The sequence below is a fragment of the Paramormyrops kingsleyae genome, chromosome 3 (assembly GCF_048594095.1).
Source record: "Paramormyrops kingsleyae isolate MSU_618 chromosome 3, PKINGS_0.4, whole genome shotgun sequence".
Lineage (NCBI taxonomy): Eukaryota > Metazoa > Chordata > Actinopteri > Osteoglossiformes > Mormyridae > Paramormyrops > Paramormyrops kingsleyae.
The window spans coordinates 31,382,057-31,405,463 of NC_132799.1; the positions used below are offsets into that span (position 1 = coordinate 31,382,057).

General features: G+C 43.3%; 1 protein-coding gene and 1 long non-coding RNA gene across 3 annotated transcripts; both read left to right on the forward strand.

The window, feature by feature from the left end:
* Positions 1 to 1,393: 1,393 nt before the first annotated feature.
* LOC111837790 (uncharacterized) lies at positions 1,394 to 5,247 on the forward strand. The gene is made up of 3 exons (XR_002836733.2): positions 1,394 to 1,810; positions 2,484 to 2,546; positions 2,754 to 5,247. It is a non-coding gene; the product is annotated as an uncharacterized lncRNA (long non-coding RNA).
* Positions 5,248 to 10,225: 4,978 nt separating this feature from the next.
* Positions 10,226 to 22,483, forward strand: LOC111837784 (cystine/glutamate transporter-like). 2 transcript variants are annotated; one of them, XM_072710147.1, is made up of 13 exons: positions 10,226 to 10,729; positions 11,132 to 11,411; positions 17,150 to 17,276; positions 18,566 to 18,681; positions 18,805 to 18,930; positions 19,039 to 19,138; positions 19,217 to 19,261; positions 19,424 to 19,547; positions 19,938 to 20,041; positions 20,130 to 20,226; positions 20,429 to 20,578; positions 20,802 to 20,979; positions 21,641 to 22,483. In XM_072710147.1, the coding sequence occupies exons 2-13, from the start codon at positions 11,189 to 11,191 to the stop codon at positions 21,703 to 21,705; spliced, it is 1,455 nt and encodes a 484-aa protein (XP_072566248.1). In that variant the 5' UTR covers positions 10,226 to 10,729; positions 11,132 to 11,188; the 3' UTR covers positions 21,706 to 22,483. The 2 variants fall into 2 exon arrangements, with proteins under 2 accessions (XP_072566248.1, XP_072566249.1); XM_072710148.1 differs by lacking the exons at positions 17,150 to 17,276; positions 18,566 to 18,681.
* Positions 22,484 to 23,407: the final 924 nt, after the last annotated feature.

Sequence of the window (23,407 nt, forward strand, 5' to 3'; positions counted from 1 at the left end):
GCTACAGACATTGATGATTTTGCTCCTACCTTGTTGGGACACAAACAGGATTTTTGATTGAAATTTTTATATCTGTAAATCTCTATATACCCCATAACTCTCTTTCAAACACTCAGCTTTCCACAAACGTCAAGAGCAACATTTGATTTCTTGGCCTCTAACCTACTAGTTTAAACCTCGGGTCTCCACCACTGAGCCTGGCCTTTAGCTTGGGACTATTTTAGTCCCTTAGTGATGAGCTGCACAGGCAGCTTAAGGCTGCAACCCAAATGAATAGTTAATCACAAGGCAACCTTAGACATCCTGCTGCTCTGATGCCATTCAGGCTCTTCTTTGAGGCCAACCACTTGTCATTGTCCACCAACTAAGTAAGGTGTCTTTCTTCACTCTTACACACTTTAGGATCAGAGCCCGACTTGACACAAGTAGGATGAAGCCAGACAATGGTGGCGCATTTTGGTGGATTGTTTCGCTGGGTCACCAGGGGGAGCCAAATCCTGTGCGCACTACAGCAGGTAACCCCTTACTTTGAAGCTTGATATGAGTCTTTCCAAACCACATCAAATATGCATAGTATTATGGCATCTGCAACTTTACTTAGCTGTACTTAGATGTTATTTCCATTTCCATTGTTGATGTACCCAGCGTGAACAGGAATGTGTAGGAGTTGTTCAAAGTCCTTTAGTCATGCACTTGCATTGCAGATTTTCTGAGGAAAGCAGAAAAGTGACGAACACTTTCTGCTAAATGACTTTCACTTCAACACGTGACGGTGTGGATTAATCCGGGGGCCACGAGGCGTCTGTGCCAACGTCCAGTATGAGGGGGATCTAGGGGTTAAGGGCTGCAGCAGAGAGGGGTCAGCGAGGTGACAAACACACCATCTCTCTGTCATGCCCACGCACAGACACATACACCAGCAGACAAACCCACACTAGAATATTTTACATGCATCACTGAGCCACATTGGAGATCAGAATCCCAAAAATAAATGTTGCCTCCCCCGACCCATCCAACAGCCTTGAACCTTGTTGACCCTTGAGCGCTTCACCAGTTGTTCCTGCTGGTTCTACATCATCCCATAACAGAAAGCTTGAGAACACCTCAGGTCACATGACCCTGGCTGGTGCAACATCACTTCCCCTCTGGGAACCATATAAATATACCTTGTTTTACGTTTTTGAATGCGTACAGGTTTGTACGAGATGTTCTATCAAGCACGAAACAATATGAATGACAGGAAAAGAGAGGGAATGACAGAATGAGAGACCAAGGGAGAGAAAGACACATCCTGGTACGGGCCAGGGGTGATGTGCCCTTTCTTCCGAGCACAAATATCAGAAAAACCAACCCCCCCCCTCACCCTCCATGGATACTGCCTGAGCAGGTGTGAGAGAGAGAGACAGAGAGAGAGAGACAAAGATGGATGTCCAAGGGAGAAGAAAAGGTCAACATCTCGCCTGTTGAACCACTCCAGACGCATCACCTGCTGCTTGGCGTCGTGCAGGAAATGCAGCTCTGCTGGGGGTGGGGGGGCCGTCACGAGCAGGCAATCACGCGAGCAGGCTTGGAGGTCAAGGAGGTTCAGCGTGCACCCACCTGCTGGCCCAGCGCTAGAGAAGCTAAAGGCTAATCAGCTGGCCGCACTTGTTGATGACTGGAAATAATTATGGTGCCATCTGGTTCGGGCGGCTTCTGGCTGGGCGTCGCCTGCAGGATGTGGGCGGGGCTCCAGTGAGCCGGCGGCCTTCGGTGCCAGAACGGAGTGCTGCTGGGTCACGAACACGCTAAGGCCACGTGAATCACGATGGTAAGCAATGACTTGCACAAAAAGCTCCATTTGCACGCATGTGTTAGGGCTAAGCATGCTTATTCAAGACCTCTGTGTGTGTGTGTGTGTGTGTGTGCGTGTGTGTGTGTGTGTGTGTGTGTGTGTGCATGGTGCTGTCATCACCAAAGCCGCGTGGTGCTGAGCTGAATACAGGCTATCATTATCACACAGCGGTGCTGGATATTTACTATTATTAGCACTATGGACAAATGCGTGTCAAATTTGTTTTTGGTAACGCTTCACCACTTTACTTGATGGGGCACTAATAATATAGCATTATACTATTACCTATGTATTAAACTAAGCCTTAGTTACATACTGGTCATATTTGTTCATCATTAATGAATCATGATGCATCTTTCATCCAAAGCAGTTACTATACTTATATCTGTTAATCCTGTAGAACTTTGTGAACTACTGAAGGAACGACTAAGGAACTACTGAAGGAACAAGTCATGAATAACACAAAATACTGATCTCATGTTTGTTCATCATTAATGAACCGTGATGCATCTTTTATCTCAAGTAGCAACTATATTTGTTCATTTGTATTTTAGTACTGAGTTATTACTAAGAATGTGTGCCCCGTCAACTAAAGTGTTATCTATTTCATCGTATTAAGTATCCCATACCCTGTTTCCTGTTCCTCCAGGATGGCCTTGTACTCCAGGAACAAGCTTACAGGAAACCCTGCGTCCACAGTTAACACCCATTTGTAAGTGTTCCCTCAAAGCTACTGACTCAACCCTGACACGGACACTCCGTTAACACACGCCGACTGCCACGAGCAGAACGAGAAGTCAAGGGAAGGCGTCTGGCTCAGCAGAGTGGATTACACTGACGAGAAGAACCAGAATGCACCCCCCCCCATGCACCCCCTCCCCATCCCTCGCTTGTGATCCTCTTATTTCTGCACTGACAGCAGAGACAGGAAGTGTTTGAGAAAGCGAGAGAAGAAACGTGTGAGGAAGAGGCAGAAGTCAGCGCTGTGAACTGGATGAGACGTGCACGATGGAGAAGAGGGACACGGGAGGAACAGGAGCTGTTTCGAGGTCTCGTCTGCACCAAATAATCGCTCCCATTTATAAATGCATCACCCTGACACATTTGTAGATTAATTCATTGCTTAAAAAAGACTTTTTAGGACTGTGCACACAAGGATGATAGTCTCCCTCTAGAGGCCAAGAAAGTAGGTAGCAGCCAAAATTTCTTGTGCATTATTGCCACCTTGTGGCACATCTATAAAATCAGTCACCTGTTTTCCCACCAGGCTTAGTTTGATGATGGATGAGAGCTGTTTCTACAGGCACATTTTTATCTTCAAAATGAAAAGAATCTTTCTTATTTCAAAACGCCTGTCTGTTCAGGTGCGTCATCAATCGGGCACCAAATGGGTATTGAGCGATCTGGCACAGAAACACAACTTTTTTGTAGGGCTTGTTTGGCTTTCGGATACATGCGGGGGCGCACATCAACGATGGCGTTGATAGATGGTCAGCGCGGGGAAAAAGGGCCAAAGCTACCATAACTGACAAGAGTCTGTGAAAAACTCGTTCTTTGGAATAGTGAAGAGATCCATGAGATATAGGGACTGGGCCCTCTGAGGGAAAGGAGACGGAGAGAGACTTTAAAGACGTGGACATGCGGGCAAGAAAGTGGCGGGTGCAAGTGGCACAGGACCGCAGCTGACATACAATGAAGGAAGGCAGTGAGCCTCACCATACACACTTGGTGAAACACAAAAGTGAACGATGAGGTCTGAGGTCTCCTCAGTTATAATAATCATCACTGAGGTTTATGGTTGAGGGTCAGAGGGGCGTGGCTACCCTGGGCAGCGTCTGAGGGGCATGGCTACCCTGGGCAGCATCAGAGGGGCGTGGCTACCCTTGGCAGCATCAGAGGGGCGTGGCTACCCTGGGCAGCGTCTGAGGGGCATGGCTACCCTGGGCAGCATCAGAGGGGCGTGGCTACCCTGGGCAGCGTCTGAGGGGCATGGCTACCCTGGGCAGCATCAGAGGGGCGTGGCTACCCTGGGCAGCCTCAGAGGGGCTTGGCTACCCGGGCAGCCTCAGAGGGGCGTGGCTTTCCTGGGCAGCCTCAGAGGGGCGTGGCTACCCTGGGCAGCCTCAGAGGGGCGTGGCTACCCTGGGCAGCCTCAGAGGGGCTTGGCTACCCGGGCAGTGTCAGAGGGGCGTGGCTACCCTGGGCAGATTCAGGGGGCCCAGCACTTAAAAGGGGCCCTTAAATACATAACACCATACATAAACTTGGGCAGGGGCCTCCAGCTGAAGTTTTGTTTGGGAGCCCGGAATTTCTAGGTACACCCATGCCTACCTCCAGTGGCCTTTGCAGGTAATATAGAACACAGATCCACCCTCAGTGGAACCACATGCAGAGAAAATCATAAACACAAAACAGTCTAAAAAAAAAAGCCCCATCTGCCCTGACACCTACTGAACAGAATCAGCGCTGACAGACAGATGAAGACCCTCACGTTTCCCACACACATGTGCCCAGGAGCACACTGGTAATGTGCTCTGGAGCAGAGCCCCGGGTTGGCTCCCAGCCCCTCTCCCGCTCTCCCCAGGCCGGGGGGCTTCTGTCAGCATGATATAGCCATTATTACTGGCTACACTGAGCACGAAGCCCTGGAGGACTGTGGACTGCACTATATCCGGCACGCAGACATGCATCAGGCATCCGTTAAAAGATACAAAAAATAGGCGAGAGCAGCAAATTAGCAAGAGGGCTGTAAACCGAGTCAAGATGGCGTGAAGAAGCTGCAGGGATACGGGAACTGATCGGACCGATGGGACTGATGGGAGACGCGGAGGTGCATCAAGCGGCGCTCCTCAGGCGGCCGACGGTGCCCCGCACACCCCTCTTCCGTGCCCCCTGCCGCTCCCTCTGCTCCATTAAGCTGCATTTTCAAAGCACTGGGGGGGGAGAGACAGTGACAAGCACCAAAGCTAATTTGAGGCCTTCATTTCCGCCAGCTCCCACCACCCCCCCCTCCAGCTGAGAAGGCAGCTAATTATGCCCCAGGTCCCGGGATGAAAGCGGCGGGCGGAGCTGAGGACGGCAGATCATCAGCGAGCTGGAAGGAGCGCGTAGCTGTGACAGGGACGCGCGGCGGGGGGCGGGGCCACCACCCGTCTCATGAGGGACAGACAAGTGGCAGTGATAGTGCACGTTTATTTATTCCACCTGTTCCTCGTTCCCTCCAAAAGCAGTCGCGTGTTCTGCTTTTGTTTATGCCTGAGCCAGCTGTCAGAACGACATGCACAATATCTGTTTATTTTGTGTAGCTGCTTTGTTTTTTCTTTCATTCTTCATCTTTTTTCCTATACGTGAAGCACTGAGCTGCAGCTCATGTATGAAGGGTGCTATATAAATAAAGGCTTTTTTTCTTACTCTTTGCTGTGGTTATTTCTTTGTGTATCTGGACAGTCTTTGTTGTTTTGTTGTCCTGCCAGCCCCCCGACTCCATTTGTCCCTGAATAAAGAGCATCTACAATAAAGCCCATCTCATATGGTTGTTTGCCCAGCTGCCCACGCGTGTCCAAAAACAGCTACAGGGGGCTGATAACTGCACGCTGCACATGGTCCGGTCATCCGGGGTAACCAAACACGATTTTGAAGCCCGCAGTTCCACTTCATTAAATCGCTTGTGATTTTCTCATTTAAACATGCATTCCTAAAATTCTTTGTCGATTCTAATGAGGTCAGCCTAATTAGTATTTCTACTTCAGATGATAGCTGGTATCTAGACTAAAGCCAATCTGGGGACTCTGGAACGACCTGTGTCGAAGGAAAAAAGCCTTCAAGTTGTACTGCACCACGGTCAACAATTCAGCGATCTCAGGAAACCTCAGTGGGTCCTCACCACATCACAGGGTCCCAACATCTCTAAGGCAGGTAGAGCAGTGCAGTGTCAGTCAGGCTCAAAATGAGTCTGTTGTTGATCAGACCCACAAATGACTCCTTGGGGACGCGAGTGTGGACGTTATATTTACAGGAATATCTCATTTTATACTAGACAGCCTCACTACTGGACACTGTTTTACCTCCAGCAGAAATAAATCAAACCTACTGCAATAACCTCTTTTCCTGTTGAGAATAATTTCTTATTCTCATTTTTTTTTTCTCTAATAATTCTTACAAATTCTTGTGGTTAAAAATAAAAAGTACTACCTATTTGTAACCACATAAAACAGAAATTATACCTATTCTATTTCTGTTTTTCAAACATATTTTATTTTCTAAGGATAAATTCGAGAGGTGAATTTGCTTCCCAGTCTACCGTGTTAACAGAGCTCTGTATTACTAAATTTATAAACACACTTTCTGACTAAAATATTCAACTAACATACAGAAAGACACACATCGACATATATGGTTAATAAGAGTATATGCTTTATATTAGACAAAACGTTTCTCATTTTCCAGGCGCGTAAGTTCACAGAGGATTAATGGCGCCCTCTGGTGTAACCATTGGTGTAGGCCATTAACACCGAAAAATTCGTATGGTAGATGACTGAATTAAACCGGTCTTCATTTAAGATATACAATAATAATAATAATAATAATAATAATAATAATAATAATAATAATAATAATAATAATAATAATAACCCATTTTTCGGTTTCATTTACAGCACAGCTTCGTTCATCCGCGCAAAACAAAGGCAGTCTCTTCACCTCGGCATTGTAAAAGGGCCGGCCCGTGACTTGGTCCCGTGCAAACGGCTCTTCCCACCCATTCAGGCGCTCAACGAAATAAACCGGCACCACACTGTGAAAACATGCAAACTCCCACACAGAGGAGGGGCGGGAGGTCATTTAACATATATACACATTTTTCAAACGTGCTGCGGTCTTAACGTAGTCAAGATAAAACCTGTGTGTTCATCTGCGAAACTTTCTATATATTATAAAAAAAAATCAACTGTGACTTACACGCGAAGCAAGCATGTAAGAATTATACACTGTGTCTTTTCGCACATTTCATTGTAAACCCATCTCGAAACCCTGAGACATATTTTTAAGACGAACAGTTTAACCAAATATTGGATAGTTACAGCGGAAAATTTTAAAAAAACTTCCACATATGTGCTAATTGTCGAGCAGCCAGCGCTACAAAACCTCACCGCAAGATGCGTGGAGACTCCGACACAAGGCGCTCAAAGCTCACAATGCCGCCCCCCAGTGACCGTCCGTTGAACTCTTGTGAATTCCCATCAACGTCAAGGATGGAAAATAAGGATTGGCTAGGACTTAACACTCAGTTACTGAAAGTCTTTTAACATTCTCATTCATTTGTTGGTTCAATGGGTTTTCTGTGAAAGTCAAGAATAGTCTAAATGGCATTGTCAAGTTTTACTCCAAAACTATTGGAGTCCAGCAGAGGGACTTGTGCTCCTTCTGGGACAATCAAGTAGCTCAGAAAGCAAAAGGCATTCTTAGTATATCTGACCGCATTTTGCGTAGTGAATTCAGTCTAATGCCCTCAGCTCACTGGTATTATGCTCCCTTCAGGAAAACCAATCTTTACTCCAAGTCCTTCATTCCTTCTGCAATCAGGCTGCTTAATGCGGACAGTAGTCATATTAGATGATAACTATGCCCTTTAAACCATAATACTAATATTACAAAGTGCATTCTTCTGTTCCTTTTTTGTACTTTTTATTTGTTTGTTCATTCATTTATTCATTCATTCATTTTTCTTCTCTCACTCAGATCGAACAGATCAGAGTGAATCCACTGCTTGTGTCCTTGTATCCATATGCTGATCTGTTGTCTGTGGCATATTAATGTTTTACTGTTGTTCTGTATTGAGTTTTATTTACAGTATGTGAACTGGGTTGGTTATGGATCTGAATTACTCTTCTGGGAGAAATAAAATGATCTGAATACTGAATACTATTTTTTTTGATAGGACGTTAATATGACATTCTGGCTAGCAACCCAAAGTATCACTAAATTACTTATACCTGTGTAGAACAATTCCACATGTACAATTTTGCAGGTGCACATTTGGTTATTTTGTATACTGTCCACGTGTATATGTGCATAAAAGTGATTTATTTGCATAACTGTACCATTTGAACAAAAATACACCTTTTGCATCTCTTGCAAACAGTCACTTTTATTTCTGTAATAACTTGCCTCCCATCTCTAGTGTTGGTGATTCGAGTCCCCTATCTATGCTCTGTGTTTGGAGTATGCATGTTCTCTTCATGACTTTACTCCAGGTACTTTGCTTTCCTTCTGCAGTCCAAAACCACCGTCAGGCAGATTTGCATCTTTGAATTGCCCATAGAGCATGTGAGGGTGGTTGTGCCATGTGATGGACTAGCATGTGGGTGTGCCATGTGATGGACTAGCATGCCATTAAGGGCGTTCGCCTGACTTCCTGGCTCTGCAGCTATTGGCAGATGAATAATCATATAACCTAAATCACTACATTCTAAAAATCGTCCATGTACTGGCAGTTGAGATGGTTTGGAAATCTCACAAAGGTGCCACATGGATAGATCCAAACAGGGTGAAGGCCTTGGGGACGTCCCAGAACATGTTGGAAGGGTAGTATCTCCTAGCAGGCTTGGGAATGCGTAGGGATCCCCCAGAGCAAGCTGGAGTCTCTGGCCATGGAGAAGGGGGTCTGTTGTGACCTGCTGAGCATGCCGTATCTGTGACCTTCACCAGGAAAAGCAGTGAGAAAATGAGATGACATCATATACGAAATAAAATTCACCTCATGCAGTGTTTAAGCATTACTATTGATACTCTTCTTAGTGAGGCTTTGGCCTAACATCTCCCTGGGGTTAGGGGTTTGATCTCCACAAAAGTCTGGACCTGTGGAGTTCTGTTTACAAAGCGTTTCCTTCCACAGTCCAAAACATGCTGTAAGCTGAATTGGTATATCTGAGTGGCCCATATTGTGATAGCTTGTGTATATATAAGTAATATATAATATTAATAATGAGAGCTGCAGAAGACAAGCTGAAATATTTGCCCTCCAGTGAAGGACATCTGTCTGCAACTCTATTGAATGTTATTTTAACATTGACCGAACAGCTGGCATTATTTGGATTTTTCTTCTGTTTTGGCCAGCTGTGAGTATATGTTTTTGGTTTCTTTCCATTTTAGAACACCGTTGGGACAGATTGTTTCTCAAGGGAAGGGAGATCATGTTCCCAAGCACAATTTTTTTCCCCAAGTATACAGTTTAGGCAGCTTTTCAGCTGACAAAACACAATAGATCTGACAGAAAAATAAGATGTTTGGCTGTATTTCTCTTCAGTGTTTTCAGTGATGTTTGCCATGGGTCTTAATCTCTCCATGGAGGGCACACAACACACATCAGAGAATGTCAGTATGTCCACCCAGTCCCCACATCTGTACACCTCTGATTTACACTGTTCTCTGCATTATCTTTACAAAGCAATTTTCATGTAATGTTGTTTTGCATGTCGCTTAGTTAATCTGCCCATTCCTCACAAATGCTAATAAAAATCACAATATTCTATCTGCGAGTCTCCTGTATAGTGGGCGTGTTGTGGGTTAACTGGGTGACTAAAAGACGTTTTTCCACAGTTAACCTACAACTCACACTCAACACATACACTATATGGACAAAATTATTGGGACGTACCTCTTAATCATTGAATTTAGAGGTTTCATTCAGACCCATTGCCACAGGAGCATAAAATCAAGGACCTGGCCATGCAATCAGGTTTACAAACATTTGTAAAAGAACAGATCATTCTGAAAAGCTCAGTGAATTCAAGTATGGTGCTGTCATAGGATGCCACCTTTGCCGTAAGTCATTTCATGAAATTTCTTCCCTGCTTATTACTCCATGGTGAACTGTAAGTGGTATTATTGGAAAATGGAAGCGTTTAGGAACAGTGATGAAGTGACAGACCACATGAAGTATCAGAGAGGGGTCGTCGAGTGCTGAGGCACATAGCGCATATAAGTCACCATCGCTGGACCAACGATTAAGGGTCCATTAAAGTTCTCTTTTGCTGGCACTCCCCAGTACTTTCTGAACAAATTCCAGAAACAAAACGGTTAAGCTATTGCAACTTGCTGTGTAATGGTTACCTAACCGTCATAGAAAGTAACCCAGGTTGGGGTCCAGTTTAACGGGTCAGGGATCTGCAGAGGCACCCAGACATCGTCAGAGGCCCCTGTCACTTTTTAAAGAATTACAGAAATAAAACAGTAAATCATTGCAACTTGCTAAGTAATGTGTACATGACAGATATCAAACCTAACCCTGGGAGGGGTGTAGTTTAGCGGGCCAAGGATCGACACAGGTATACTGACACGGTAAGAGTTAGCCACTCCCCCCCCCCCCGACCCATTGTAGGAATACCTCATAAACTAAAGCACTGTATATTAGCACATTTAAACTTTAAACTATAAACTACCACTTTCAAAAACATGTATAAACATTTAACTGTGCTTTCTCTGCCACCCATGGGTTATTATTGTTATTATTAGTAATAATAATAATAATATGCTACAGTAATTTTTTTATGCATTGTAAAAGATAGCCAGGTTTACAGGTGTTACACCAGTGTTATATATAATGCTCAATTTATTTGTTGTTTATTTTTATGTACATTGATGTGAAATATTTTTCATAGCTCGGGTCAGATTCCTATGTCAAGTTCAGACACGGCAGTATGTCTCCTTCCCGATCGCACGACCTGCACAGTTAGCGCCAGGACCCCAGAAGACTGCAAGCTTTGTTCCCCCCTCTGGTATGCTTCTGAGTTGTCGTGGTTACTGCACAGACCATCGAGGGCCAGCGAAAGGGTGTCCAAGATCCCATAGAGTGGGCTTGTTAATCCCCAATCCTGCATCGGATTCAAGATTCAAGCAGTAAGTGACGCAGTCAGAAGAGGTCTTAGTTCTCAATTACTATTAGGATAATACGTTTTTTTAGTCTTGCGCCATGTCTCTTTTGATTGACAAAGTAATCAAAGTTAAAACTACAGGATTTTACACAGAAGGTGAGTTTTTAAAAGCAAACTTCATTTCATTTAATTTCATTTGAATATCTCCAACAATAAATTCCCTTTTTATTTGGAATCCTTCACTGGTGACGATCGCTGATATTTGAAAGGTTTGGTGACAAATTCCACTTTTCAAAGCTCCAGTAGCAGAGGATCGTGTTTGAAATCTAATGTTCGCAAAGTGGCCTTATATGTCACTTAAATGTGGATTCGAACCAGTGTGTGACTGCATGGGTAGAATCATTAAGAGACTGTGTACCGTTTTCAGGTATGCAGATGCCTGAGGGTGCAGGCAACTTTTAGTCAGGAGGTGCACGCATCTGACATGGGGAACGGGGCAAAGGCAGACGGCGGGCAAGAGAGCCGGTCGGACGACGGCGCTGTGTATCTGAGAAGGAGGATTGACCTGACGACCGGCACCTCACTCGTCCTCGGCACAGTGGTGGGCAGCGGCATCTTCATCGCGCCTAAGGGGGTGCTGGAGAACAGTGGCAGCGTGGGGGTCTCCCTGCTGGTCTGGGCACTGTGTGGAGTGCTCTCCCTGGCCGGTAAGAGCACACGTGTATCTGTCATGGATTTGCATTACATTTACATTTTACATATTTAGCAGATGCCTGTGTCTAAAGCAGGGGTGGCCAATCTTATCCGCAAAGGGCCGGTGTGTATGCGGGTTTTCGCTGCAACTCCCTAATTAGATCACTGATTAGAGGACTGATTGGCTGAAGAGTCCTCACACCTGGGTTTGAACGGCTGACCTAAAGGTTACCCCAACAACCAGCATACACACTGACCCTTTGCGGATAAGATTGGCCACCCCTGGTCTAAAGTGACTTACAAGTGAGGCAATACAAGATATACAAATACAATACAAATACACAATACAAATAGTGCTATCAACTAAGTATAAGTGCGACTGGGCTGAGCTCAAGTACAAGTGAAAGCAATATTGGACCAGGAACTACACAACAACTTCTAACAAAGCAAGAACATAAGACTATACAATGACCAGAATTGCAACATAACATTCAGGGAACGTAAACACACGTGATGGTAGTAGAGGAATGCATGGAACCAGGGTTGTGCACCGTTCAGAAATGAATTGAGAAATAGTCCTTAAATTCTAATTCAGTTTATGAATTTGAATTTACTGAATATGAATTGTGGTTGAAAACAGGATGCAGAGTTGCAATTCAAATTTGAATTTAAGGATTTAGAATTAAAATGGATTTGAATTCATATAACTTCATATCCATAGTGTAGGTGCAGGTGTGAAAATGCTAATTAATATTTCAATTAGGGCTTTACTGTGGATTATATTAATAATCGAGAGTCTACCGATTACTTTGATAATTAATCGAGTAATCGTCAGTATATTTATATTTTGTATACAGGGGACCCTTCGCAGGGAGCACACATATTCAATCAGCTTAGCAGTGGTCACTGCTCTAAGACTACAAGAGAAGATCCGCCTCCTCTAAAATGTCACGAAAAATGTAGTCAAATATGTACTGTTGCATTTACACTGCCATTACAAAAAGCGTGCTAGGATGTGTTCAACTTCATGGCTAGTTAGTTCACAATCAGCAATAATCTCTACCAGGTCGTCTAATGTGATTTTTGTTCTCACACATTACATTCCTAAAGCAGCATGATCCAAGAAAACCCACTGAAGTGCAACTTCACTGGACTTAAAGGCACTTGTGTTTTCAGTGTATTAAAGCTAGACGTTTATTGGACAAATGCTTCAACACATCATTTCCAAAGCTCAGCATCTCTGGGAGTAAATGGATCGATAGTATTGTTTGCAGGACATCACGTATAGTATGTCTTTGTACCCATTGAAACATAATCCATTTCTATTAAAACATTCTGATGTATGGTTTCCTATGCTAACACCCAGCTACATAAATTACAGAACGCCAAATTTGTGATACATATCTCTTTCTTCAGTCATCAATCATACGTTTCTGTATAGATATGAAAGGGGAACGTTTACCTTACGGCTAGATTATATGGTTACCTTGCTAAAACAGACACAAAGCAAGTCTGGACCTCAATACTGATAATACTAGTTCAGGCAAATGCAGTTGACTACCTGAATGACTTTCAGCCATCTCACATGTTTCTTTACCCAAATATGAGAGGGAAACATTATTTCCTGAAAGGGTATTTAGTTCCTCCCGCTAAAACAGACATGCAGCAACTCTGGAACCCAATACTGATATCACTAGTTTATATACATGCAATCATGGATCTGAATAACTTTCAGTCACCCCTCATAATTCCATGGACATGTAGGTTGGGGGAACAGATTTTCCCAGTACCCTGGAAAATCCATCCCCTCCGATTAAATCAGAAGACATTGTTTCTCATGGGGAAAATCCATTCCACCCCACCTTACTGGCTGTGGAAGTAAGAGAGATGACTGAAAATTATACATATGTACCTGTACATAAAGTATATGTACCTGTAGCAGAGTTAACACAAACGTATTTTAGAGAAACTGTCTTCTTGTGCTATGATATTTTGTAAGAAATAAAACTATATGTTTTATTGTGACTGTTGTGTACAAGATATTTTTCATTGCTCTGTCGTCCGTTGAGGGATAAGCAAATTCGTCAGAATCCCGTCCATTCGTCATACACAACTTTAATTACAAGATATGGTTTTAATTGTCTTATTATTGTTGCTGTTTATGCCTGTTTGTGTGTCATGTATAAACTGAACTTTATCATATGTACAGGAAAAGCAACAGTTTACATATCATTTACATTATAATCTACAGATGACTTAAAGTATAGGAAAGGATGTATGTAGGTTATATGCAAATACTATGCCATTTTATGTAAGAGACTTGAACATCTGCAGATCTTGGTGTCTGCGGGGGTTCTGGAACCAATCCCAGCAGATATGGAAGGCCAACTGTGACACACACACACACACACTCACACTCACACGCAGACACACATATTGACATAGGGGGAACACCACACAACAATTACGCAATTAGGCACCAAAATGGCCAGTAGTGCTTCAATCAGTAACTAGCTCTGCACAATGTGAGATGTTAATGTTGACACTACCTGTTAAGTACATGCGATTGTCACATCGCAAGGACCACCACTGATAGTCAGCTGGTTTAAGACAAAATACACTTAAACAAAACTTTGCAATTTTAATGATGGTTCCTTTTCAAGATTATTTACTCTATGTAAAAAAAAGTATATCACTGTTGCATTTGCATGACCTTTGCATGTGCTCTCTAAGCCAATCATAATGTACGTCAGCAAGCCGGCTCCTGAAGAAGGGACTGTCTGCAAATTGCAAGACAGGGGTGGAACGTGTAGGGGCATAACTTGTAGCAGGCGGCGTGTCACACTGTGACAAAATATAGCATGTCTCTTTAAAGCCTTACCCTTCTGTAGACATGTTGATAACAAGGCTAACTCAACTCAGCTGTAATGATTCATTAGCCTGTCTAACCTACATTTATTTTCTGTTCAATTTCATTTATTGGATAAATCTACCAGTTAACGCCTAATATGACCATGTTTCGCTTAATGATGGGGAAAACTTTTGAGAAATGCACTGTCAGGCAATTCTGTTGTTGTACGAACATCATAGAGAGTACTTATACAAACTTAGATGGTTTAACCTACTGCACACCTAGGTTAAAATAAACCTTTTTATAAGACTTCACTCTAAAATAACAAAAAAAGTACAATATAGTAAATACATAAACCAGTAATATAGTCCTTAATATATAGTAGCCTACTGTACATAATTGTATGTGCTATACTTTGATACATCTGTGTTTAAATGAGAATCACCACAAGCACGTGTGTAATGCATTGCAGCACAAGATGAGGAGGCAATAGGAAAATTTCAGCACCAGTATAATGTTATGGAAATATCATTGTATTTGCAATCCATCGTTGATCATTATGCGACGCATGACTGTACATTTATCAGTGGGTTTGTCACCAGTTCATTTATGAACTGAGAGCGCAGATGATGTTGAACTTCCGCATTTCGTTTGATATAGACTTCAAATTACATAGAAGGTGTGGCCTTTAACGTGATGTTACTCTCAAGTGGGCGTGTCTTGTAGCAGGCGTTGATTGTACTGGGCGTATCTTATAGACTTGTGGGCTGCATATGGATACTATTGGGGCTCCTAGTATGTGTCCACACCGCTGATGGTTGCACCACTATTTTGCATTTATTTTTCCCTCACTCACCTGTGTGTATACCATGTCTTTACCTGATCCTTGCATATCTTCATTTTTCTCGTTAATACCCACTGTGAGTGTGGCCTTGCCCTGGAGGGCAGGGCTCTGCAAACCCTCCTCGACATTTGCTTGGAAGCCCGATTCAAACTACAGACCTGAAAGTGGCTCTAAAGCAACAATTCAGTGGTGACAGAGATGAGACAAGCACCCGTCACCTGTTTGGCAGTCAGTGGCACCACAAGGGAGAGAAGCTGAGAGTGTTAGCCGCCAAGATCAATGCCCTTGAGGGACGAAACTGTAACACATATGGCTGTGAAAACTTGAATGCTGGGTACCTTTCTCCAGACGACAAAAGAGTTTGTGTGAGAGTTAAATAGTTTGTGTGAGGGGTGCGTGGGTCATCCACAATGCTGGTCGCTTTGCGGATGCACTTTGTAGTGGGAAGAGAGACTCCAATGATCTTCTCAGCTGTCATCACTGTCTGAGGACCTTGCGATGTTTCGCTGTGTGGTGCAATTCCCAAATCCACGGCATCTGGTTGGAATGTGTGGTGATGATGTTGGAGATAGTAACATCATAGGTGCACTTGCTGATGTAGCTGGTCGGTGATGCTGTGTGCTCGTCCTAGTCGGTGCAGTCGCCATGGGTCGCAGCCTCCCTGAACACGTCTCAGTCGGTGCTGAAGAGCCGAAATGGCCACTGCTGGCCAGGTTTCCACCTGCTTCAGAACTAGTCTGGAGCGCCTGGCAAGTGTTCCGTATGCTGGAACTAAAATGACAGTTACGTGGTGTGAGTAGCCGAGGTGGGGGCAGGACTTCGGCCGAAATGCGGAACTGGTTTGTGTAAACAAGATCCAGCGCGTTCGCCCCTCTCATGGCAAAGTCCACGTTGATGGAATTTAGGAAGCACTAACCTATGATTCGCATGGTTGAAATCTCCAGTGATAATAAACATTCCATCCTGCAGGACAAGTCCATTACCACTGAAGCCACCTCTCACACATCTGCACTGACACTCATGCTTTCAGACTCTTATGCTCATGCAAGACATCTTATGGCAAATCTATATTATTCCATCATATCCTTAAAATGAGATACATCAAAAGCATTGGGGCACTTTGCACTCTTACATACTTGTAAATGTGTGTGCAGACTTGTCTCGAATTGAAAATCTCACACCAGCCAGCTGACCACAGTTGCCAACCGTGTAGCAATCACAAACTCTGCTAACAATGAGCAGTAACTAGCACCGAGTTCCTGCACCATTCTGTGCTGATGTACACACATCAAACGAGCCTTACTGTACGTAATTGAGAAGACAGATTTTAATAGATGCTTTTTAAAAAATAGTTATTATGTTTAATCAAGTAATCATAACAGCTTTACACTTCACTCACTTTTATACAAGCTCAGATATACATCTACCATCTAGAAAGTAAATCTATCATATCTGTCTTTTGCGATTGCATTGAATTTTTTTACTGAACTTAATTAAATTCTTCTTCCTGTCGTTCAAATTCCAATTCAGTGTGGTGTGGCCAGTTCACCTCCCTGCATGGAACAGGCATGCCTGTCTCTGCTTCATAGCAAAAGAAGGACAAAGGAATTTTAGAATAAATGACATTTGTATTCCAATTTCATAATACTGAATTAAACAGAAATGGTGAGAAATGTTGGAGAAGGTGTTTGTAATGCCTTTATTTGTATTATTTTAAAATAAATTTTTGATTTGTTTATTTGAATATAAACATAATATAAAACAGTCAAAATGGTTAGCAATCTAATGTACTGTAACATTAAAACACACTGCTTGGTTAAACAATATCTCCTTCATCAAGTGAACTATTTAACCTGAGGTACAAAGACTGTAAATTTTTATCTAGAGTTGTTAAGATGAGTTCAGTTTATACTTAAAATGGATACAGTGATTTCTGTTGTATAAACCAACTTATCTTAGCCAGTTTATGATTTTGTATGGTTAACGGGATTTTGTTCAAATTCTGTCACGAGTTTTTGTTATCTGTTATCTCTCCAACTGCCTGTCCATGTCTCCAGGTGCCTTGTGCTACGCAGAGCTGGGAACCACCTTTAAGAAGTCTGGAGGGCAATACATATATCTGCAGGAAACCTTAGGCCCTCTGCCTGCTTTCCTCTACCTCTGGGTTGAATTCATCGTGATCAGGTCCGGAGATGTCAGGATTAACAGGATTAATTTAAACCTGGTTTATATGTTTGGATGCTTAGTGCATAAATTTTATCTTTGAGTTGAAATCTATTGAAAAGATCACATTAGGATATCAATAGGTTGGAGATAGGGTCGGGGTGTGATGTTGTGATCAGGTGACCATGAACATTCCTGGTAGTGGTGGAAGAAAGGCTTTTTGCAATTTTACATTGGCATACAGGAACCGGGCAACGTTCAACCCGTACTGTTAAGAGACACTAGTTACAGCACAGTTCCAGCTCACTGGAACCAGCATTGCTAAGAATGACAGTGATGTAGAACCAAAGAGATGCTTATTTACTGTTAACACTGTGCACATCATGATTTACTATGTGCTAATTTCCACTAGCATGTCTGTGAGAATAGACATGTTATGTTAGCTTTGAATGTTAGCAGAAATAGCATTAGCTTGCATAGCATTAGCTTTGCATTACGAGTCTATTCCATTCAGCCTTTCTCTAGTACTTTATCAAGTAGTAGGTTGGAAATTTTCAAGTTCCAACTGATCAGGAATGCATCAATACATCACTATGTGCGATACTGCTAATAATGAATGATATATGGAATATGCCCTTTTTTCCTTCATACAATCCCGGCATTGGTACCGGCACCGGTATCTCCATGCATTTCAGCCAATTAGATGGTGGTGACACAACCAGCTGGGTTTGGTCATGCTTTTGGCCCTGCTAGTCAGTGCGGGTATGGCTCACTTACCGCTTGGCTAATTTACAATGGAAACCAGGGGCGTTGCTAGAGATTTTGGGCCCCCATATTGGGCCCCCCAGTCCAGACCAATCCAGTTATTTTCCGAATTTCCTAGGCCCCCTGTCACTAAGGGGCCCTTGGATTCGTCCTAACCTTCCCCCGTCTTACGGTGCCCCAGATGGAAACTGTCTGTTTGCGGTACAGCTTGGATGCAGCTCGGTTCTTGGTGGCAGTGGAAAAGCACCACTTGAAACCCAAGGCTAGGAGAAATTAGTGTGCTGTCCATAAGTTCAAAATGGTCAGTCTTGGGGGGCTTGGTGTGTTGATCTGCGGGTTAGTACAGCATGCCTAAGTCTGAAAGGGCGTTGGTTCAAGTCCTATGGACAACTGAGTAGTCAGATAAATAGCTGACTTTGCTCTCCAACCCAAAGTTTTGGGGTCAGCCATGTGTGTTTCATAGAAGAGCAAGATAGAATATGTGAAGATTGACATTTTGTTGTGCTTCCTACCTGTACAATGACAGTAAAGGTGTATTGTCTCAGACCAGCCGCAGCCTCCGTGGTGTCCCTGGCGTTTGGTCGATACGTAATAGAGCCCTTCTTTGCCCCCTGTGCCACCCCCGAGATGGTGGTTAAGCTGGTCAGTCTTCTGGCCGTGTGTGAGTACAGCTTTGCTCTCTGTGCCAACTCTGTCAGCCTTCTCTGTGACTGTTTTGTAGGTTGTTTGCATGTTGTGGTACATGTGTGTTATGTACATCATGGTGTTTCCTTCTACTCTCCAGCCATTGTGGTGGCAGTTAACTGCTGGAGTGTGAAACTGGCCTCCAACATGCAGGTCACACTCACCTTCATCAAAGTGTTCGCCCTCATCCTCATCATTGTCCCTGGCATCATGGCGCTGGCCAGAGGTACGCTCATGCCAGTGGGCGCATGGAGGGCAGTGCATTCTACCATGGGCCTGTTATGACTGTCTTGGTAAAATAGGAATTTATCTTCAGTGGTTCATCTCTCTGCAGGAGAAGTTAAGAACTTCGACAATGCCTTTGACTCTGATTCCTTAACACTGACCAAACTCCCACTGGCATTCTACGCTGGACTCTACGCCTATGGTGGATGGTAGGTCTCATAACATCGGATTTGTTTTAACCAAGGAACCTTTCCATTTGGAGAAACTGATTTCACTTTTCCTTACAGGTTTTATTTGAACTGTGTCACAGAAGAGGTCATCAATCCCAACAGGTACCAAAAGAAGCCTAATTCTAAAATGAAGCATTTCGGGAAGAATCAGATGCACTTTGTGACTAACGCAACCACATGAATGGTGTGTTGTTGTCTGTTAGATGATTCCTGCTATCACAACTAGCATGGTTTTGTCCGGTTCTTCTTTTTCTGTCTTGTCAGAAACATCCCACTGTCGATCGTTATCTCCATGGTAACAGTAACTGTGTGCTATGTGCTGGTTAATGTGTCATACTACACGGTGATGACCTCGGCTGAGCTACTGGCATCGGATGCCGTAGCTATGGTCAGTACTGCTGTACTTAAAACATCATTTATTTTTGCTACAATGACACACTTAGTCACTGTGAACCTCATTTGCAGGGATGGTCCAACCCCAACCCTAGTCAAAATTTGCACCCACTAAGTTCACTAATGCCTTGGGGTGGCCCAGCCCAATTCACTAAGCACAATAGGTAATTAAATCATGCATTTGTCTTATTCATAGTTTCAGTTTTATTGAAAAGCAATGCATCATATAGACCTTTGTGTTTATATTTACAATATAGAAATATACCACTTAATATGAGAGACCACCAGAGCACATTATGACGTATATGAAGGGTTTTAGGGTCACATGACGATGTACGATATGCTGCTAGGGATCTGGTCAGTGATACTTTGTTACCTTTTTCAGACGTTTGCCCACCGCACTCTGCAGAGCATCGCATCCATCATCCCCATGCTGGTGGCCATATCCTGCCTGGGGTCCCTCAATGGGAGTTTCTTTGCAGTATCCAGGTAGATATTTTCCCTGCCAGGACCTGCACTGAGTCACAGGTCTTCTCTCCCATTGGGAGCAGCCTGATGACCTTCCTCTGTGTCTCAGGATGCTGTTTGTGGGAGCCAGGGAAGGCCACTTCCCGGCTCTGCTCTCTATGATTCACATCCGCAGAGAGACACCCCTGCCAGCGGTACTGATGCTGGTAAGCAGTGCTCCCTCAGCTTAGTACACTAATGCGGAAGGCGTCGCGGTGCCTTCAGATTTACAGAAGTACACTCCCAGCTCTGAAGTACAGTTGGCTGGTCAGTATCTGAAGAGCACATGGTGAGAATGAAAATGGACACACACAGGTTTAACGGCCCTGAAATCCCCTGTTTTCCCCTTTTGATTCCCTGTGCCCACAGTACCCTCTGGTGGTGGTGATGTTGATTAGAGGGAACCTCTTCCAGCTGGTCAACTATGCCTCCTTCTCCCGCTGGCTCTTCATTGCCATGACAACCCTGGGATTGCTCATACACCGATACAGGTTTCCCCTCCACTCCAGACCCTTCAAGGTCACTGGACTATTCGACTTCACTATTTTTGTTAGTTACTCTTAGTAATTTTGATATGGCTGCATAGGGTTTGGCTTGATTAATAAGCTACACCAAGAAAAAAATGGTTTGATTCTTATAAAATGTAATTAGAAATAACAGCAACCAGGAAACCTGAAACACATTTTTAATGCAACCTGATGATTGTTTAATTATCTGTTTTTCTCTTTTTCTACCTTCCCAGGTGCCGGTAGCCATTACTATCAGCTTCACAGCAGTATGTTTTTTCATTGTGGGCCTGTCCCTGTACTCAGACCCCTGGAACACTGGGAGCAGCTGTGCAGTCACACTGTCAGGCGTGCCAGTGTACTACCTCACTGTGCACCAGCAGCGCTTACCTGTCCGCTGGAGAAATGCTTTCCGTGAGTGACGCAAAGGCCAAACAGTCATGAGAGCTGCTATCATGAGGCACTTTCTCACTGCATGAACAAGAACCATTTTCAGTAACCAGGAACTTCTTTTTGTATCCCAATTACATTAGATTCATTAATGAATACCTTCTTTCTATATTTCATCTGAAAATTTGGTTGGTAACCGATATTCTTCAGTCTAATATCGCCAATGCCAGCACGTATTAGTGGAATCATTTTTATTCTGAGGAAAAATAAAGACTAATCTGCTGGCCAGATTTAATTATAAATTATAAATATGTATAAAGAAATATATAAAGAAATTAAATGCTCTGGCTTGTTTTGAACCAATACAGTTGTCTCATATTTTTGGACCATGTTATCGATCCCTCCAATAAGTAACAAAACAACTTTCTGGGTCTTCCATGATTATTTAGCATAACGGTCACAGTTCCTGTTGTGCAGTGGGAAAGCGACACATGAAAAAGGCCAGGAACTATTAAAGTTCTCAGTTAAGATGGCCCAGGAACTCAGAACTATGGACTAAGTTCCTGAACTTCGATGGTATAGCACCTATAATTCTGCATCTATTTCTGCATCTATTTTCCTAATATTACTGTGTGGTTTGATCATGTTTTTAGCTGCTGACCACAACCTGTCCATGTTTTTCCAGAATCATGCACCAAGCATCTTCAGATCCTATTGGAGGTGATCCAACAGGAGGTCAAAACATACTGAAGCCCTCAGAGATACTCATCACATCCACTTTCCTGTGGAAACCTTTAGCTCAATGATAAAAGTGACATAAAAACTGTCGATATAGTACATGACTTTAATAGGTGACAGAATATAATATAAAATCTGTAATAGGCACTAGAAATGCAATGGTACACGGTATATTGTTGAACCATTCAGTACGCCCCCTATGGTTCAATCCGCACATGTGAACCGTGGTATTGCGATATGCCTGTCATTTTCCTATAATTTCCAAAACTTGCTTATTGCCCTGTAGACTACATGCACGTTGTACATTCAGCTCCACAGCACATGCGACATCTCATCCTCTGTGCTAATTCCAACCTCCTGTTGCTCAGCGACTGGTCCATGATGCAATCTTGATGATGCTGTTTGAAATTACCCTGTAAATTCCAAATTCACCCTAACTGTTGTTGCATGCGTTCACACAAAATCAGCTTACAAATGTTTTAAGAAGCTATTTTTATTATTATAAAAAAATTGTTTACATTTAGCTTAACAGTATAAGAACTGCTTTATTAGATTATCAATGTATATTCAGCTCAATAGAGGTTTGTTTTATTGATTATAACCATATATTTAGCTCAATAAGAATTGTTTACACATCAACACGTTATATTGATTATAACCATATATCCACCTAGAACCACCTTGTTTTCATACTGTAGACTGAAACTAGGCCTTGTCAGTCATGCTGCCATTATTCTGAGAGGAAAGCGATTTGTTATATGGAAAAATAAAGGGTTCATTGTTTAATTAAGGTGATGTGTTTTTATTTTTTTCGAAAGATACTGAAACTGTACCGTTACTGTGGCCCAAAAACCATGATACATACAGAACTGTGAACCATCTGTACAATTGCATCAATAATGCAGTGGGGCTTCATGGCCCTGGGGGGTGGGGGGTGGTGGTGATTGGGATTCAATGCAATCAATGTGAATCACTTATCCCGTTGTCCGGAACATGGGTGTCAGGAGTTGAACTACACTAAAATACAGAACGAATACCATACAGAACGAATAGAGCCCTTTGTGAAAGTTTTCACATCAGTGATCCGGAAAAGTTTGACTGCACAGACTGTAAAAACAGGCAGGAGCATGAAAAAAAATCTTGGTTTTGTAGCTTCTGGACCTGAAATGCCCAGCAATGGTGCCGCAATCACAGCTATTCCTACCACAATGTATAAATAAATTAGGAATGGGCCTTTAACAACAACAAAGACAAAACTTTATGGTCCTAGTAACAAACTGCTAATAGTGGCCAGACACACAATTGTCAGCGGGACAGTAAGCATGCTCAGTCACCCAACCTGTTTCTGTAGTAGACTCACTTATCAAGCCACTGCGGAATCTGCCAGCTATTGAGGCATTGCAACTCATGGAGCATATGGATGTTGTGGAAGAGTCAGACTTGTTATTCAACAAGAATTCCCAGATGTGTTCTCTGGGCCAGGAAGGCTAGAAGGGGACTACAGAATCCGCATCAGGGAAGATGAAAGACCTTATGCAATCACAAGAGCATGCAGTGTACCAACGGATAGAGGAGCCTACAGAGTGGTGTGTCTCAGCTTCCTTGGATGGACTGGTGGATGTGGACGAGCAAAACCGGAGGGAGTCTGGGAGGTATGAAAGGGATCTGCGACCCTGGTGACCTCCCCAGAACATGGAGTCTTCCCGAGCCTCTC